This window comes from Parasteatoda tepidariorum, chromosome 9 (assembly GCF_043381705.1).
Source record: "Parasteatoda tepidariorum isolate YZ-2023 chromosome 9, CAS_Ptep_4.0, whole genome shotgun sequence".
Lineage (NCBI taxonomy): Eukaryota > Metazoa > Arthropoda > Arachnida > Araneae > Theridiidae > Parasteatoda > Parasteatoda tepidariorum.
Window position 1 is genome coordinate 41874538 of NC_092212.1, and position 16678 is coordinate 41891215.

At 29.1% G+C, this 16678-nt stretch overlaps 1 protein-coding gene across 1 annotated transcript in view; it reads right to left on the reverse strand.

The window, feature by feature from the left end:
- Window positions 1-16386, reverse strand: part of LOC107438448 (intraflagellar transport protein 88-like protein nompB) — a 43613-nt gene extending 27227 nt beyond the window's left edge. Inside the window, exons 1-8 of the mRNA XM_043050163.2 lie at window positions 16127-16386; window positions 12480-12542; window positions 11347-11406; window positions 8774-8888; window positions 7534-7609; window positions 4561-4651; window positions 2236-2340; window positions 1936-2038 (exon numbers count right to left, since the gene is read on the reverse strand). Coding sequence (XP_042906097.1) covers window positions 1936-2038; window positions 2236-2340; window positions 4561-4651; window positions 7534-7609; window positions 8774-8888; window positions 11347-11406; window positions 12480-12542; window positions 16127-16210 — 697 coding nt within the window. The 5' untranslated portion in view covers window positions 16211-16386. The remainder of the gene's footprint in view (window positions 1-1935; window positions 2039-2235; window positions 2341-4560; window positions 4652-7533; window positions 7610-8773; window positions 8889-11346; window positions 11407-12479; window positions 12543-16126) is intronic.
- Between the last annotated feature and the right edge of the window lie 292 nt (window positions 16387-16678).

Here is a 16678-nt window from a genome sequence, read left to right on the forward strand (position 1 = left end):
CCTGCGGACAATAAATAAAATCCCCTCATTGTTAACCTCCGGATGTGATAAGAACTTGCCAATTTTGATAGATGAAGGTTAACATAGTCTATAAATAAATCCCTTCAATGGTGACCTGCGGACAATAAATAAAATCCCCTCATTGTTAACCTCCGGATGTGATAAGAACTTGCCAATTTTGATAGATGAAGGTTAACATAGTCTATAAATAAATCCCTTCAAATACCATACATGTCAATACCTTTACTTGCAACGAAAGTAAAAGTTCATACTTTTACTTGTGCTTCATTACATTTCAAATTCAATACTTTTACTTGTTTTTTTGTTACACTTTTTGGGGAAAAAAGTACAAGTATTTGTAATGAAAATGTTGAAATAAATTGTTACTACTTTGACATTCTGTTCTCTATGAATTATTTGTGTGTGTTTGTGAGTTTTGGTGGTTTCCTTCCCCAAACGCTCTTATGTCCTTCCTGGAAATATTCCTTGATAGTAGTCATGGAGGAGGAATGAACTATTTGTCTTATGAATTCGAATTAGAGGTGGTATCACTTTTTTGGAGGGAGAGGGTGCATATTTTTGAAAAGAATGTGTGATAACCCAAGCAGAGTTTGATGTATAGAGTAAAAGGTTTAAGGCCTACATTTGTAAAGATTAAACTGTATAAACAGAACCATCAATAGCGGTAATGTAATATAATAAGGCGTTAACCAATTGTTTAAGAGACTTAATATTCTTATGAAGTATTAATTGTTTTCAATTGTTGAAACAACAACTAAAAATGTAAAATGCTGATGAGAATACAACAAAGCCATAAAAACATATAATAATTAGGGGTTTCAATTAGATAGAAATAATTTCTTCCCTCCTATTTTAATGGTCCAACACAATATTGCACGAGATAATTTCCCTAAATTTTCTGTTAGCTGTTTGTTAAATTTTCTGTTTAAATTTTCTGTACTATATTTTCCCATTAAATAGCAAGGCGAAAAACATTTTTATTAGAGGAAAGTTTCAAGTTTAAAATATTCTAATATTAACATTCTAAAAAACTAAACTCAGTGGCGTGACAGCCCAAAGAGGGCTAAGGCCTACTGTGCCCTCTCAGTTTTCTTGACCTTGGGCTTTGGGGTGCAGGAACTGATGTTCCGGTTAGGTGATCAACCAAACGCGGAACCCCCAGTGTTTAGTTCCCAAGCATGCTTGGTACTCATTTATCGACTCATTGAAGGGATGAAAGCCTGAGTCAACCTTGCCCGGCTCGAGGATGAACCCAGGACTTGTGGCACGAGAGTGCGAAGCGCTACCGCTCCGCCATCGGGTGTCATTACATCACTGGGTGTTAACATTCAGAAAGCAAAATACTCTTTATGCTATGCAACATAAATTNATTGAGTTTGAAAACAAAACTTCGATATTGTTGATCAAGAGAATCTTGAGGATTGTAATTAAATTTGTAATTTGACAGATAATTATTGAGCTTATTATAGTTGATTGAAAATTTATTTTCAGCTTCCTTAATTTTATTTACCTCATCGTAATGAACACTGCAAAAGGTTGGATAGTGATCGCTTATGTCATTTATGAATATTCCGGATTTGATTGAAAATTTATTTTAAGAGCTATCTTTTCCACCTCTCCTTAAAAAAATTTTTTATGCTATTAGCTTTTCCATAAATTTATAAAGATTTCATAAAATTTCTACATAAATAATCTTTTGAGTAAATACATCAGTTGTTACCATTCAACTCTTGTAATATCAAATCAATATCTAATAACTTTGTCAAATCTCCATCCAAAAACCATTGTAGTATTAAAAAATATATAGATAACAAATAACTTTGTAAGGTTTATGGTAAAATATAGCTATCAAAGCATGAAAATATATCAACACTACATGAATATTAAAACTTCTTATCTAATTTAAAATATTACCTGCATTGCTGAAGGATCTATTTTTAATAATAATTTGATAGGTGTTCATCGCTTCACTATACATTTCATTATTTCCATATTGAGTTGCTAAGTTTAGTAGAACCTGGAATAGTATTATTTTAAGATTAAATAGAATCATTGCTGTAATGAAAACAAACACTTTATAATGTATTTAATTTGACATGGTACATCTGAATTTCAAACATTAAGTTTTTTTTCCCAAAAAAGGGGATGATAAACCCAATATTTTATACAAGAGAATATCTACTTGAATCAAACTGTTATATAAACATATCTTACTGAAAATGTTAGATCCATATTAGGTGTGATTTCTAAAGCAAGTTGATCTCGCTGCCTAGTCAAAGCTCTTTCTTTGCTTGCAGCCTCCTTAGCTTTATCCAAGGCCTAGTAGAGTGATAGTTTTATAAATAACTAACAGAAAATAATTTTAATCATATTTATAATTAAAAAAAAATTATCAAGAGATATAAAATGTAAAAAAAGTTCCATACTTTAAATAGATTATTAAAACTTGGACACAAATAATAATATCTCAGATACATCAGACTAAAACTTGCAGGTTCTTTTTCAAATTTTCATAATGTGAAATGATTTTCACACTAAACCTTTCTTGGCATAAAACAAATTTATTTAAACACATACTATGCCACATCACAAACATAAAATTAAGTATATAAAAAATTATTACGAATCACATAATCAAAAAGCGCTTCGCTCCTTCCTCCCACATACTAATCCTTTTTACACCACACTAATAGAAGAGAGCTTCTTTTTTAATTAATTCTTAAGTTTTGTTCATATCTCGCAGCGCCATCTAGTGGTGGCAAACCTTACAATCAGTATACCTCTGATACACCATTACAATCTTCGACTACACATATGCATTTCAAATTAAATGAATATGTGTAGTCAAAGTTGCAGTAAAGAGAGCAAAGACAGGGATATTTTTCCCCAGTGAAAACTTCTTACAAAAATTGTAGTGTTTCAAAATTAATTTTTTAAAAGAAAAATTCTTAGAATTCTTTCATACCTATATAAAAAATATAATTTTGAAATGAGGTTCTTCAAAAACTACAGACTTTTTGTGCTTAGAGAAAAATGGGTTAGTAAAATCTGTGCTCAACCTCATCTACATTAACATCATATATGGTGTGACAATTTATTTAATAACAAAAAAAGTTTACATTAAAGCATACACCTGCACTTAACAATATTCACCTTGCTTAAAATAATTATAATTTTCAATATATAATGGGTTCTATGGGATGCTGAGTCACTGAGTTTAGTTTAGTTTAGGTATAACACAATAATTTCTACAAAATTCTAGATTATATTCTTTCGTAATTTAATAATTTTTCAACAGAATTTTCTTCTTCTTTTAAATTGAATAGTTCCAGACCATCAATAATCCAAAAGTATTTCAAGTTTACATTCTATCAGAAATAATTTTATTAAATTAATGATAATTTTGATTATAAATTTATCATAAAATTATTTGTAACTATGACAATTATAAAATGATCTGTTGCCATATTACTCGCATTTTAACAGAATAAGTAAAAGTGCCATGCCGTTTATATGGCGGCATTGGTTCTGTTGAGAGTTAAAATGCAAATTTAGGAAACAGTTTAAAACAATAAATTGCTAAAAAAAAATTTCAGCTCTAATTCAGTGTGGTTCGACTTAAAATAAAACTATTTTTAACACACTAGAGCAAAATATTTGCAAAAAAAATACTAAAATATAATTATTATTTACTTAAAACTTCATTGGCTATTTATTGTTATCATCAATTATAAGGAGAGACTTTCTTCAGATTTGCTGATGGATGTTTTTTTTTCAGGTTTTCTCAAAAATTATAACAAAAAAAGCATAAATTACGTAAAATATTCCTGATATACATTCCTCGATTTCAACTGTCAGTATCAAATTTCCAAACACAGCAGAGTCTGAATAGTTTTAATGTCTAACTTCCTAAATTCCAAGCAAGTGAAAAAAAATCAGTCATGCTCCCAAATAATGACCATGCAGACAGAACACATGTAACAATTACTACGACTGGTTTTACGATTTTTTTCATAGGCTATTTATTGTTATCATCAATTATAAGAGACTTTTTTTAGGTTTGCTGATGGATGTTTTTTTCAGGTTTTCTCAAAAATTATAACAAAAAAGCAAAATTTAAGTAAAACATTCCTTGATTTCTATAGTTAATATCAAATTTCCTAACACAGCAGAGTCTGAATAGTTAGAATTCCCAAAAATCTGAGATAGTGAAAAAAAATCAGTCATGCTCTCAAATAATGACCAACTCACAATACAACCAGATACAACATGTGTAACGATTACTACGACTGGTTTTACAACAATTACTATGACTATGACTTTCGAAAGTTTGAGATAGGCTTGGCCCATCCACCTCAAATTATAGTGGATCTATTGTAATTCCAGTATATTTTCAATTATATATTTCAAATATTATTAAAAATAAAATGACACATCTAATTTTACATTACTATGTTTTTGCAAATATTTTTTCAGTGAACTCAATAAAAATAAACATTAAAAATCATGGTTTCAAATTAAAAAAAAAAAAACAAGTACCAATTTCAATTCTCCAGAATCAGCTGATATACAGCTTTCTTCGAGGAGCTCCAAAACCTTCTTTTCAAGTTGCTTTAATCTTTCTTCAGGGCTAAAACCATAACCAAATCATATTTACAAAGATTCAAAATGGTATCAAATACAGAAGTATAGCAATTTAAAAAAGATAATGCTAAAATTTTAAAACAATAAAATTGTAGAGAAAATATATGTAAGTTTTTTGTTTTGTTTTTACAATAGAAAAAAAAAGCAAAGACCTTTTATTTACAAATGCAACATAGCTTAAGAATTCAAGATGCAGTTTTCTAGATTAATACTAATAATTTAATGGCTGATATTATTATTTTTCCTTAAAGACAGATGTAAGAGAAGATTGAAGTGTCTGGTAATATTAGAAATGTGACCCATTCACTTCTTTGAAAACTAATTTCAAAGGTTAAACCTCAAATATTAACAAATTAATCTTACTTCAGTTCAGTCATTTACAAAGAAAACAAAGATAATATTGTTTTGCACATCTATATAAGAAAAGTATGATTTTTTACTATTTAAATTTTTTTTTTAGTTAAATACCGTAAATAATTCTTTGGTACAATGTAACATAAAAAGCTGCTATTAATCTTTTTATGTTATTTCTTTTCCATAAAACAAATCCTAATTAATTATTCCAATCGAAACACTTTCTCATACTTTTAAAAAGCCACATCCTGTTCTTAAATCTATTTTTGGCTCAAGTATGCATAATTAAAAGTAAAGACATTTTTTCCTTTTCTCTTTGTGGGAATAGCTTGATCTACTTCATAAACCAATATTAATTTCTAAGATTTCCCTCTTTCCCTAAATAGAGACATTTTTGGATTTTTTGCAAGATTTTCCCTACCAGAAAGACTAATCGTCGATGGGGTAAATTTCACTTTTTGCTCATCATCCATTTGAAAATGATCAAATAAAATTATTTTGCTTTCATTAAAATCCTGTGTCTGTTTCTCTGCTTGGTCCGACTGCTACATTTTACACACATATATATATATATTATATACAGTGAAACCTCCAGGAAAGATCACCTCTATGTAACAACCTCTTCTATTTACGACCACTTTTCGGAGGCCCGGAACTTTTTCCATAGACTTTGTGTTGAAGAAAATCTTAAGGAAAACCATCAAAACCGCTCCCATTGACCAGGTAATCTTTCGCATGAAATGCGGAAAAGGTTAATTAAGGAAACACAAAAAAATTTCAAAACGAAAAACGCTAACAAAACAATTAAGTAGATTAAAATGCATTCAAAATATCTGCGCAGGACTCTCATTTAGAGAGCTCTTTTTGATAATCCACAACCAATGATCCAAAGACTAATGAACAAAGGGATTCACAACCTCATGTTGCAGTCAGAGGGCACTAAAGACGATGCCATCAATGATTTATTTTTAGAAATAAAAGTTAAATAAGAAAAAAGAAGTTATTTTAGAAAAAACTAAGCATCTCAAACAAATAAGTTTTAAATCTAACTAATTTTTATAATACAAAATTAAATGCTAACTTATAGTTAAAATGCATAATTGTTTATTTATTTAAAATAGTTCTATCTATCATAATTGGTAAATTTGTTTTTACACATAATTATATAAGTAAAGGTAATTTTTTATTGACTCTAAAGTTTATTCATCGATCCGGGTTTCATGACACCGACAAAAGTGGCATTTCTGCACCATGAAAATTACACGGACTAAAATTAAAATCCCTTGCGANAACGCTTAACTGAGACATCCTGTACATACACTATCTGGCCATTAATGACCGGACACCCCTCATTTCGGATACATGAGGTGCTAGCATCAAGTCAGTAGGGCCGCCACGCTCCCGAATCACAGCTTTAACCCTTTTAGGAAGGCTATCCACTAGGTGTTGGTACACGGAGGCAGGTATTGCCCGCCATTCCTCCTGTAACATGGCGAAGAGTTGAGTGGTGGCTTTGGGGCATTGTGGTCTGGCCCTCCTGGCGCTCCTACTCATCCCAGAGATGCTCAATTGGATTGATGTCGGGACTTTGGGATGGCCTGTCAAACTCTTGCACCCCCATTTCATCAAACCAGTCCGTGATGGCATGAGCTTTATGAATGGTAGCGTTATCGTGTTGAAACACAAACGGGCCATTACCGAACTGTTGCCACAGGGTGGGAAGCGCCGAATTGTCCAGGATGTCTCTATACCCTTCTGCGTTCAGGGTTCCACGCACTAACACCAAGGGTCCAAGGCCAAACCATGAGTAACAGGACCTCACCATAATTCCTCCACCGCTGAACTTCACAGTGTCCGGTCATTAATGGCTAGATAGTGTATATATATATATATATATGTGTGTGTGTGTGTGTGTGCGTGTGTGTGTATATATGTAAGCCCACATACACATTTAGTCTACTAGGTTTTAAATGAGCATACAGAATAGGGTTCAAAACACATATTATATAGGTGTGAAAAAAATAGGAACTATTAACTTGCTGCTGTTTATGGCTTGTATATTAAGTGGACCATATTAACAAACTTAACCATGCAAAGTGTCATCAGAAAAGGGTTAACTAATAAACACAAAATTTTAAACAAATGACAAGTTAAATGGTGTGGAAAAGTTGTTGAGTCATCGAAACAATATAGATGGATTGGTTAAGAAAGGGAAGGTATAAGAATATCTGATGGATCAAGATCTTAAAAGTTGCTCGAGATTTTATCTTAAAAATATATATGTATATTATGAATATTATTTAAGTTAAATAAGAATTAGATACCTTAACTACAACTGAAATTACAATTAGGTTAAGGTACAAAAAATTATTATTTTTAAAATCAAATAATCACAAAATAATAAATTAAGTGCAATGCAAGTCTTTTAAAAGTAGGTGACTTCTTTTTTTTGTTTAAAATATCTTCATACAATTAAAATACAGACTTGAACATTTCTAGCAATATTTTGTATACCTGTTCTCGTCTTTAATGAGTAAAGGTGAAACAGTTGATTTTGCTTGATTTAAAGGATCAAAAATACCAGAGGGAGCTATAAAATAATAAATACATATATTTTTTTTAATAAGATACTTAATTAAAACTTTTTTAAATATATTCATGTAATAGAAATAATATAATTGTAACTTTATCAATAATTTAATTCATAACATAAATACTTAAAAATTTTAATAGCTTTAATAAAATTACAGAAACTAAATCAGCTTATTAAAAATATTCAACAGCTAAATTCAAAAAAAGATAATCTTTTTATATGAAAAAAGACAAAATTTCCTGTATTTATATTTGCATCTTCAATAATATTATAAAATATTCCAAACCACATTCATTTAAGGTAACATTAACCCTCAACAAGATGCTTCTAAAAAGTAAGAGTTACTTTTCCATAAAGTTAAAAGATATATTTACTTTTTTATTACATTGAAGTCTTAAAATAGCAATTTGCGAATTTTTTTTCAGTCAGTCAAACTTTTTAGTGCCTAGTCATGAATACATTAAGTTCTCAACTATGCATTATTTTCAACAGAGTATTTAAAGCCATGGGCATACATTGCCATGGAAGTTTAAAAACTTTTTGCTGATATATAAATACTTTAGAAGGTGAAATCTTATTAATACTTATGCAACTTTAAAATCCAAGATTCCTATGTTCTTGGTAGCAGAATTAGTGGGGCACAGAAGAGAGATGCATATTAATTTTTGACTTGCAGACATAAATTAGTAAATACAAATACCTAATTGTATACTCAGCAGATAAATTTTGCATTTTTTCCATGGTGTTACAGGTCGGTACAGGGGTTTCTATAGGGACAATGTAAATCAATATAAAATGATGAATCTAACTATCAATGCAATAAACCAAACTATCACTGTAAAAAAATGAATCTAATTAACAATGAAGGAATCTAACTATCAATGCGATAAAAAAGTTTTATTGTTCAAAAGGATTAGCAGAGTTTTGAAATGCACAAAACTTTAAAAAATCCTGCTCCAGGATCAACATATCATAACCATTAACAATTATAATGAATATAGAAATATTGAAGGTTTTTTATGTTTTGAATAATAACAAACCAACAAATATTAATTTTATTTCATATATTACTTCTTTCTTTTAATATAAAAATAAACTATGTTCACAGAGTAATAAAATTGTATTTATAGTCACGCTAAGATTTTAATTAGCAGCAATTACCTCTGGTTCCAGAAGATGTAAATCCAGCACCTCTTACAGCAGTCATTGGACGAGTAAGGCCTTCTTGAGAGCTGTTTGTGGACAGCCCAGATGAGGATGGAACATTTCTTCCCCACTAAAGAAAAAATAAAACTCTTAAAAAAATTTCATTTGAATTAGTAATACATCCGGCAAAGTGAAAATTAAAAGTCAAAAATAAGTGATAGAGCAACAGAGAAACAATTCATTGCAAAATTTAGATGAAAACATGATGGACAATAACATGGAAGTTTTCATCATGCTATTCAGCATAAAAGTAACAAACACAAGAATTAGCAAAAAAAATGAGTTTTTAATTATGGCTTTTCTAAAAAAGGACACAATGTCTTGATCTGATCCAATAAACTTTTTTTCTTTTCAAAAACTAGCATCAGAGTGCTTTATTTTTTAAAAATCCTAAAATAAAAATAAAAAAAAGGTTTAAATACTACAAAAATTTATGTATTCAAAATGCATACATTTACTCTTTGTAGTAAATCTTTCACATTTTTTATCAATCTGACCAAAAAACTTGGGAATAAAAAAATAAAGAAAGCACTTTAAAAATTAGCTTCGAATAAGTTAAATTTTATATTTCCAAATAATTAGCAATTTTATATGAAATCAATAGCCTAAGAAAATATACCATTTTTATGCATATAACTATTATACTATATTCCATAATGTTGTTAAATATTTTAAATACAAGCTAAATATGCCAAGTATTAATGCATTGCTATTAACAATCTGTAGTTAGAATGTCTTTGAGGGTGTCTGAGAACTTACAGTAAAGTACATTTAGTCATATCAGCTGCTTTCTAAAGGGGTGAACTTTTTAAACAAACCAGCTTATAATAGGTATTCAGGGCCAGCACTAAGGATTTCGAATTATTAGCCAGTAAATTAGCAAAATATCAAAAGTATTCACCAAGTTTTGAAAGTCTTCACCAAATGTAAATCTTAAAAAAATTTTAAGATTAATTTCCCCCCCATAGAAATCTATTTTACGGTAGTTTGTTTCAGGTTTACATTATTTGGACACAATTCTAATTAGTTATGTGGCACAACTACCAAAAATTACTGTAATTGAATAAAAATACTGATCTGTTTAGAAAAATTCATTTTGACATAATATTGAGGATCTAGTTAAATATATATTTATCTTTCCAGTGGAAAAAATAATTCACCAAAACATAATTTTATTCACCAAATTTATGATTTTATCGCATTTGGCAAGGTGGTGAATGCTTATTGCAAACCCTGGGTATTTTCATGAAGCAATTAATGTTTATTTATCGTGAGAAAGGCATGAAGGTCTCCTACAAATCTAAAGTCTAAAAGTTGTGAATCAAATAATAGAATATTTGTGAATCTGAGATGTCAAACTTTTTTCTATTTCATTTCACCCAGAAATTTTACTAAAAATTGTTATTAGACAAAAAACATATGCTGCATTAAGATATTCATGCGGTAATTAAAAGCAAATATTTCAAAAATTATAAATATTAAAGCAAATAAATAATTTTGATTGAATTTTATTAATTTTGTTAAGATAAAGCTAAATTCCTGTTTAGTGTGAAATATATTTTAGACATAGCTTTCTAACTGTTTCAATTTGTCAATGAAATGGCCAACGAGAAAAAACAAAATTTTTTAATTTAAATCTGCAATGCTCAGAAATCAGATGGGATTAAACCAGTACCATTATAAATAAACAATGTTACATAAATTCCTTTCATATTTAAAAAAAAAATTAGTTTGACTAAGAAAATCAAAATACTGAATAAAAATATAGTAAAAACAAGTCTCAAATAAAATATATACAGGCAGTGAATTTTTAAATCTAGATACAGCTCAAATAGCACATTTACAATAATGGATACAGCTGAAAATACCTGTTTAAGAAAATGGACACCACTCAAAATACGTGTTTACAAAAATGGACGAAGCAATGTGCCTTTTTAGTTTTCAAACCAAATGTAACAACTAAATGAAGGATTAGACGCTTACTTTTCCTTATTTATTTAATCACTAAGCATTATAATAACAGGTCAAAGTCTCAGACTTCGGGTGGCTAGGTATATATTACAGATGTAGCTTTTCAGGCAATATTTACTTATTCAGAACTCTAAATGATAGAGTAGGTTTTTAAACTCTAAATTCTTACAACGTAAATTTATCTACACTATTATAAATTTACAGCAACTGTAGCAATCTTGTAAAAACAACTGTTGACCTTTAAAGTCTTTTCAAATACAGGCTAATTTAATAAAATTTAGCAATGATTTTTGCAAAGGACAATCTCCCATAACAATTCATTAAAAAAAGAACAATAAAAAGAAGTTCAGAAAACAGAATCAAATGCTATGCCCATTTCCTTAAACACGCATTTTGAGATGTGGGTTCAGATTTAAAAGCTCACAGACATGTTTTTTATTTCACCAAAAATATTTTCAAACAATTTAATTAATAGACTCTTGGCAAACTACATTTAAACAAAAATAAGACAAATCTATTATATCAAGTGCTTGAAATATGTAAAAATAATTTCTTACTCCTGTAGTTCCTCCTCGAGAAGTACTTAAACGAGAAGTTCCAGGTATTTTAGCAGTAGGCTGAAAATTAAATATCTGTGTAAAATTACTATTAGTATAAAATAATTGCTGATAAGTATCTCTGAAAAATGATTCAACTACAGTAGGGAACCGATTATCCAGAACGATTGGGACCATCGCTATTCCAAATAACTGATTTTTCGGTTTTTTGAATCGCTACAAAAAGCCGTTATTTTATTGTCAAACCCAACTAAAAAAAAACTTTTTAGAAATAATCTTAAAAAGAAGAAAAAACGGTAAAGTAATACACTAATGATTATTTCTAAAATGATGGTAAGGTAAACATCTTTTAAAAAAGAAAGAAAAATCCTAAAATCTTATGAGGAAAAAAAATTCTTTTTTAAAAATGTCGGGAAAATTTATCGAATTTCGTTCCGGTTTTCTGGATAAGAGGTTCTGTACTGTATTTCTAAATGACACTGAAACATATTTTACAACAATTATATACCAAAATACCTCTAAACAACTAATAGTGAAATGTGCATTTTTAAATAGTTTTTCATTATTTCTGATACTATTCCATGCTTTCAAAAAAAAAGATAAAAGAGCATATATTAATATATTTATAACATTATACTACGCAAAACATTACATATACTTAGGCAAACCTGAAATCTCATTAAATATGGATTATAATAAATGGATACATCCTACTGTATTAATCAAAAATTTCAAAATTGGCAATAAATTAGGAATCTATGAAAAAACTAGTGATTATGCTATTTTTTCTTGTACCATATTTGCAACACCCCTACCAATAAATATTTTAAAGTTTGAAAAAAGTTTCAAAATAAGTGATTTGCTTTCTTTTCATAAAATAAAAATTATGAAACCAAAAAAAAAAAATTTTTGTGAAATATATTGTATAGGTAAATTGAATATAAAATCAATATTTTACTCAATGTAACAAATAAGCTTGCTTAAGGTTAACTTATTCTTAATGCATATTAACTCCTTAGATTTGAGATTTGTGTAGATATTTGATTCAGTTTGTCATTCTTTCAAAGTTGATACTGACAACACCACTCACTATTTAAGATTCTTGAATACAAAAAACAAATAAAAAAAATTACCACTGGTCGTCGTCCATAGCTGGTGCGGACAGCTTGCTGAAAAGCTTCATCTTCTTGAATTGCCTGAAATCAATCAAACAAAGAGTAAACCTAATTGATATGATTCTATAATTGATACAATATAATAATGGAAATCAAAATGCTATTGAGTTTTTTTTTTCATAAACAAAATGTAATTTGAAATTATAAAAAAAAATCGTGCATTGCTAATTTATTAAATGTACAGTTAGCTTCTAAAACAAGTATAATAAATATTTTTGGAATTTAATGTATCAAGCAATAAATGTTTTTCATTGGCTTCAAAAGAAATTCCTGCATTTGTTGACATTGAAAAAAACCTCAAAATTAAAAAGCTAAATATCACAAAGACACTTAAATTGAGTTTGCTAACGTTATCAAAGAAAATTATTTTTAAAAAGTCATAATTTTAAAATTCGATTTCTCAAGAACTATTTGAGAGATTTGACTCATATTTTGCCATTTAAAATTGCTTTTTTCAAACTGATGTAAAAAATTGCATGCCCTATAATCCATCCTAACTTTTTTCAAATTCTGTTTAATAAAATAATAAATATTCACTAAAAGTTATATTTTGCATGGGATTATTTTTGGATATACGAATTATATAGTTGTGTATAAAAATTTTCTAATTTGTTTAAAAAGTTCTTAAGATATGGTGAAATACTCAAATTAAAGGGTCTATACTTTGGAGCGCTCTCCTGATAAAACTATTGGAACCATATCTCCAGCTCCATTGAGGCTATCCCTTACCCCTATTTTTTAAGAGTCAGAAAACTGAATCTATCAACAACAAGAAAAAGTATATTTATTCAGAAAAAGTAAGTTTTTGCGTCTGATTTTGTAACTTAAAATATTGTCTGATTTAATTAATCAGCATGTTTGATGTCACCCCCTGGATCCATTGAGACTGAGTCCTAGAACATGAAGATCCGATGATTAGTTCAAAAGCTATTTGTGTGGTCTGTTTATTTTTAGTGCACTGCACATATAAGCAAGAGTACCGAAAATTTGCAGAGCCTAATATTACCTATGAACAAACTTTCGTTATACATTGAAAATTCCCTTATTTTTTTTTTTTTTTTTTTTACAATAATTTCTTCAAAATATTTTTGGAAAATTAAGTTTATGTAAGAAAAAATTCTTGATTAAACCATCAAATGTGTTATAAAATAACAGAAATCAAAATATATTGATATAGTAATAATTTATTTAATTAAATTTAAGGTCCCACTTATAAACTAAACTAAGCTCAGTAGCACGACAGCTCATAGAGGACCAAGGCCTACTGTGCCCATCTCAGTTTTCTTGACCTTGAGCTCTGGGGTGCAGGAGCAGATGTTCCGGTTAGGTGGTCAGCAGAACGTGAAACCCCCAGTGTTTAGTTCCCAAGTATGCTTGGTACTCATTCATTGACCCACTGAAGGGATGAAAGGTTGAGTAAACCTTGCCCGGCCCGAGGATCGAACCCAGGACCTGTGGCACGAGAGCACGAAGCGTTACCACTCAACCACCAGGCATCACTTATAAACTAAAGGAATTAAAACTAATAAATACATAATTAACATATAACAAGGGAAAAAAGGAAAAAATTTTCAAAGTGACATATTTTAACGAAAAATTTTGTAGAAATTTTTTTAGATCAAATATTTCCTCATGGCTGCCAAAATTTCCCGCAAACCTCATTCACACGATCAGACATATTCTACTCCCCTAAATATAATAATTAATAAAAAATTTGGGGAATAAAAAAAAATTATAAGTTGAGATCAGACAACTATTGACAAACACTCTAATTTCACTTAATTAAAAAAAANTTTTTTTTTTTTTTTTTTTTTTTTTTTTTTTTTTTTTTTTTTTTTACAATAATTTCTTCAAAATATTTTTGGAAAATTAAGTTTATGTAAGAAAAAATTCTTGATTAAACCATCAAATGTGTTATAAAATAATAGAAATCAAAATATATTGAAATAGTAATAATTTATTTAATTAAATTTAAGGTCCCACTTATAAACTAAACTAAGCTCAGTAGCACGACAGCTCATAGAGGACCAAGGCCTACTGTGCCCATCTCAGTTTTCTTGACCTTGGGCTCTGGGGTGCAGGAGCAGATGTTCTGGTTAGGTGATCAGCAGAACGCGAAACCCCCAGTGTTTAGTTCCCAAGCATGCTTGGTACTCACTTATTGACCCACTGAAGGGATGAAAGGCTGAGTAAACCTTGCCTGGCCCGAGGATCGAACCCAGGACCTGTGGCACGAGAGCACGAAGCGTTGCCACTCAACCACCAGGCATCACTTATAAACTAAAGGAATTAAAACTAATAAATACATAATTAACATATAACAAGGGAAAATTTTTCAAAGTGACATATTTTAACAAAAAATTTTGTAGGAATTTTTTTAGATCAAATATTTCCTCATGGCTGCCAGAATTTCCCGCAAACCTCATTCACACAATCAGACATATTCTACTCCCCTAAATATAATAATTAATAAAAAATTTTGGGAATAAAAAAAAATTATAAGTTGAGATCAGACAACTATTGACAAACACTGTAATTTCACTTAATTAAAAAAAAATCTGTCTAAATTCTGACATAAAAGAATTAAAATAAATATTTAGACTGATAGTCAACAGCTCATAGTTATTACATGTAACATAAACTGAATAATTATAACATAGCAAATTATATGGAACTTAAAGTATCAAAAGTACAATGCTTTTAGAAAAACCAATTAATAGTTTCAATAATTTTGGCTATATTTCTTATATGTGACATATAATATAAATCATAAATATAGTAGTATAAAATGCAAGTATTGTGCATGATTTAGTAACTAACAAAATGCCTCCAATCACAACAAAGAATTTTGCCCCACATTTTTGACAGTTTTGGTCAGATTTCGGCAGTTTATGACTCTTTCGAACAAGTTTTTAACATGTCATGTCAAAAACCAGTTTTTGACATCAAAAAACCAACCCTGCCTATAATATTATTTCATATTAAGTTATTTAGTATTATATTATTTATTCTTTAAAGAATATTACATTCAGTAAAGAATATTACATTGCTTTAAAGAATATAGTAAGAGTAAATTTAAGCAAATCAAATTTCGGTATGCAGAATTAAAAGAAGTAGTCCTAAGTCCAGCTCTGCAAAATACAAAGAATAGTTACAATAAAAAAAAAATACAATGCTTTCTAAAAAAAAAATTTTGCAGGATACATGCTTCGCTTTACTCATATCATGTTATTCCTTTCTATTAACAAATTAATTTAATAGCCAAGTTAAGGGGTTTTAAAATTTAGGCATGCATAAAGTAAACGAGACTTATAATACAATTTAATTGTTAGATCCACTTTTGTTACACAAAGGAATGTAATATTTTAAATTACAGGAATTAAACCAGTTAAACAGAAAGTGTAACAAATTGAACACGAAATCATTTGAAAATTATCTCCACCTAGAAAGAACTAGGTGTGCTTATTTCATATTTTATGCCATAAGAAAAAAAAATCTGTAAGTTAAGATTAACTAATTGTTAAAAGCATACATTTATCTTTAAAAAATTGAGCATTTATACAACACAAAGCTTTGCTCTTAACATTATTTTTATTTATACTGACAGCAGTGTCCAGGGATGGGTGATATTCATTGTATCCAGAATAAAGATCCTCATCTTCAAAGGATGGGGGATTCAATGTTTCCATTCTAAATATTTAAGAAAAGGCAGAATACATGACTTTGTCATATAAAAACAACCAATTTCATTGTCACCATTGTTCAAAACAAATCCTCGTCACCTTGACAACAGAAATTACACATTAAATTCTAATAATAACTTCGTAGTTTTGCTTGTAACCTTTAGTTTACAGAACTTAATAATGCTCCTTCTCTAATCTCTTACGAGCGCCATCTAGGAAGTTTATTAACTCAGTCATAAAAGCGCCATCTAGTCGTGGCGCTAGATGGCGGATCAAAGTAGGCACTACCGTTCCCACAGATTCTTTTGACAGATTCTCATGAATTTTTCCCGATTTCTTTTGAATCAACAACAAATTACCGAAGTAATTTTTAATAAATATTGAGTACTCTTTTAAATTACAAAGTTTTAATTTTTAAAGAAAATTTGTCAGCACATTGTTATTAATCAAGTAATTATTGTAGCGAGTTATTGA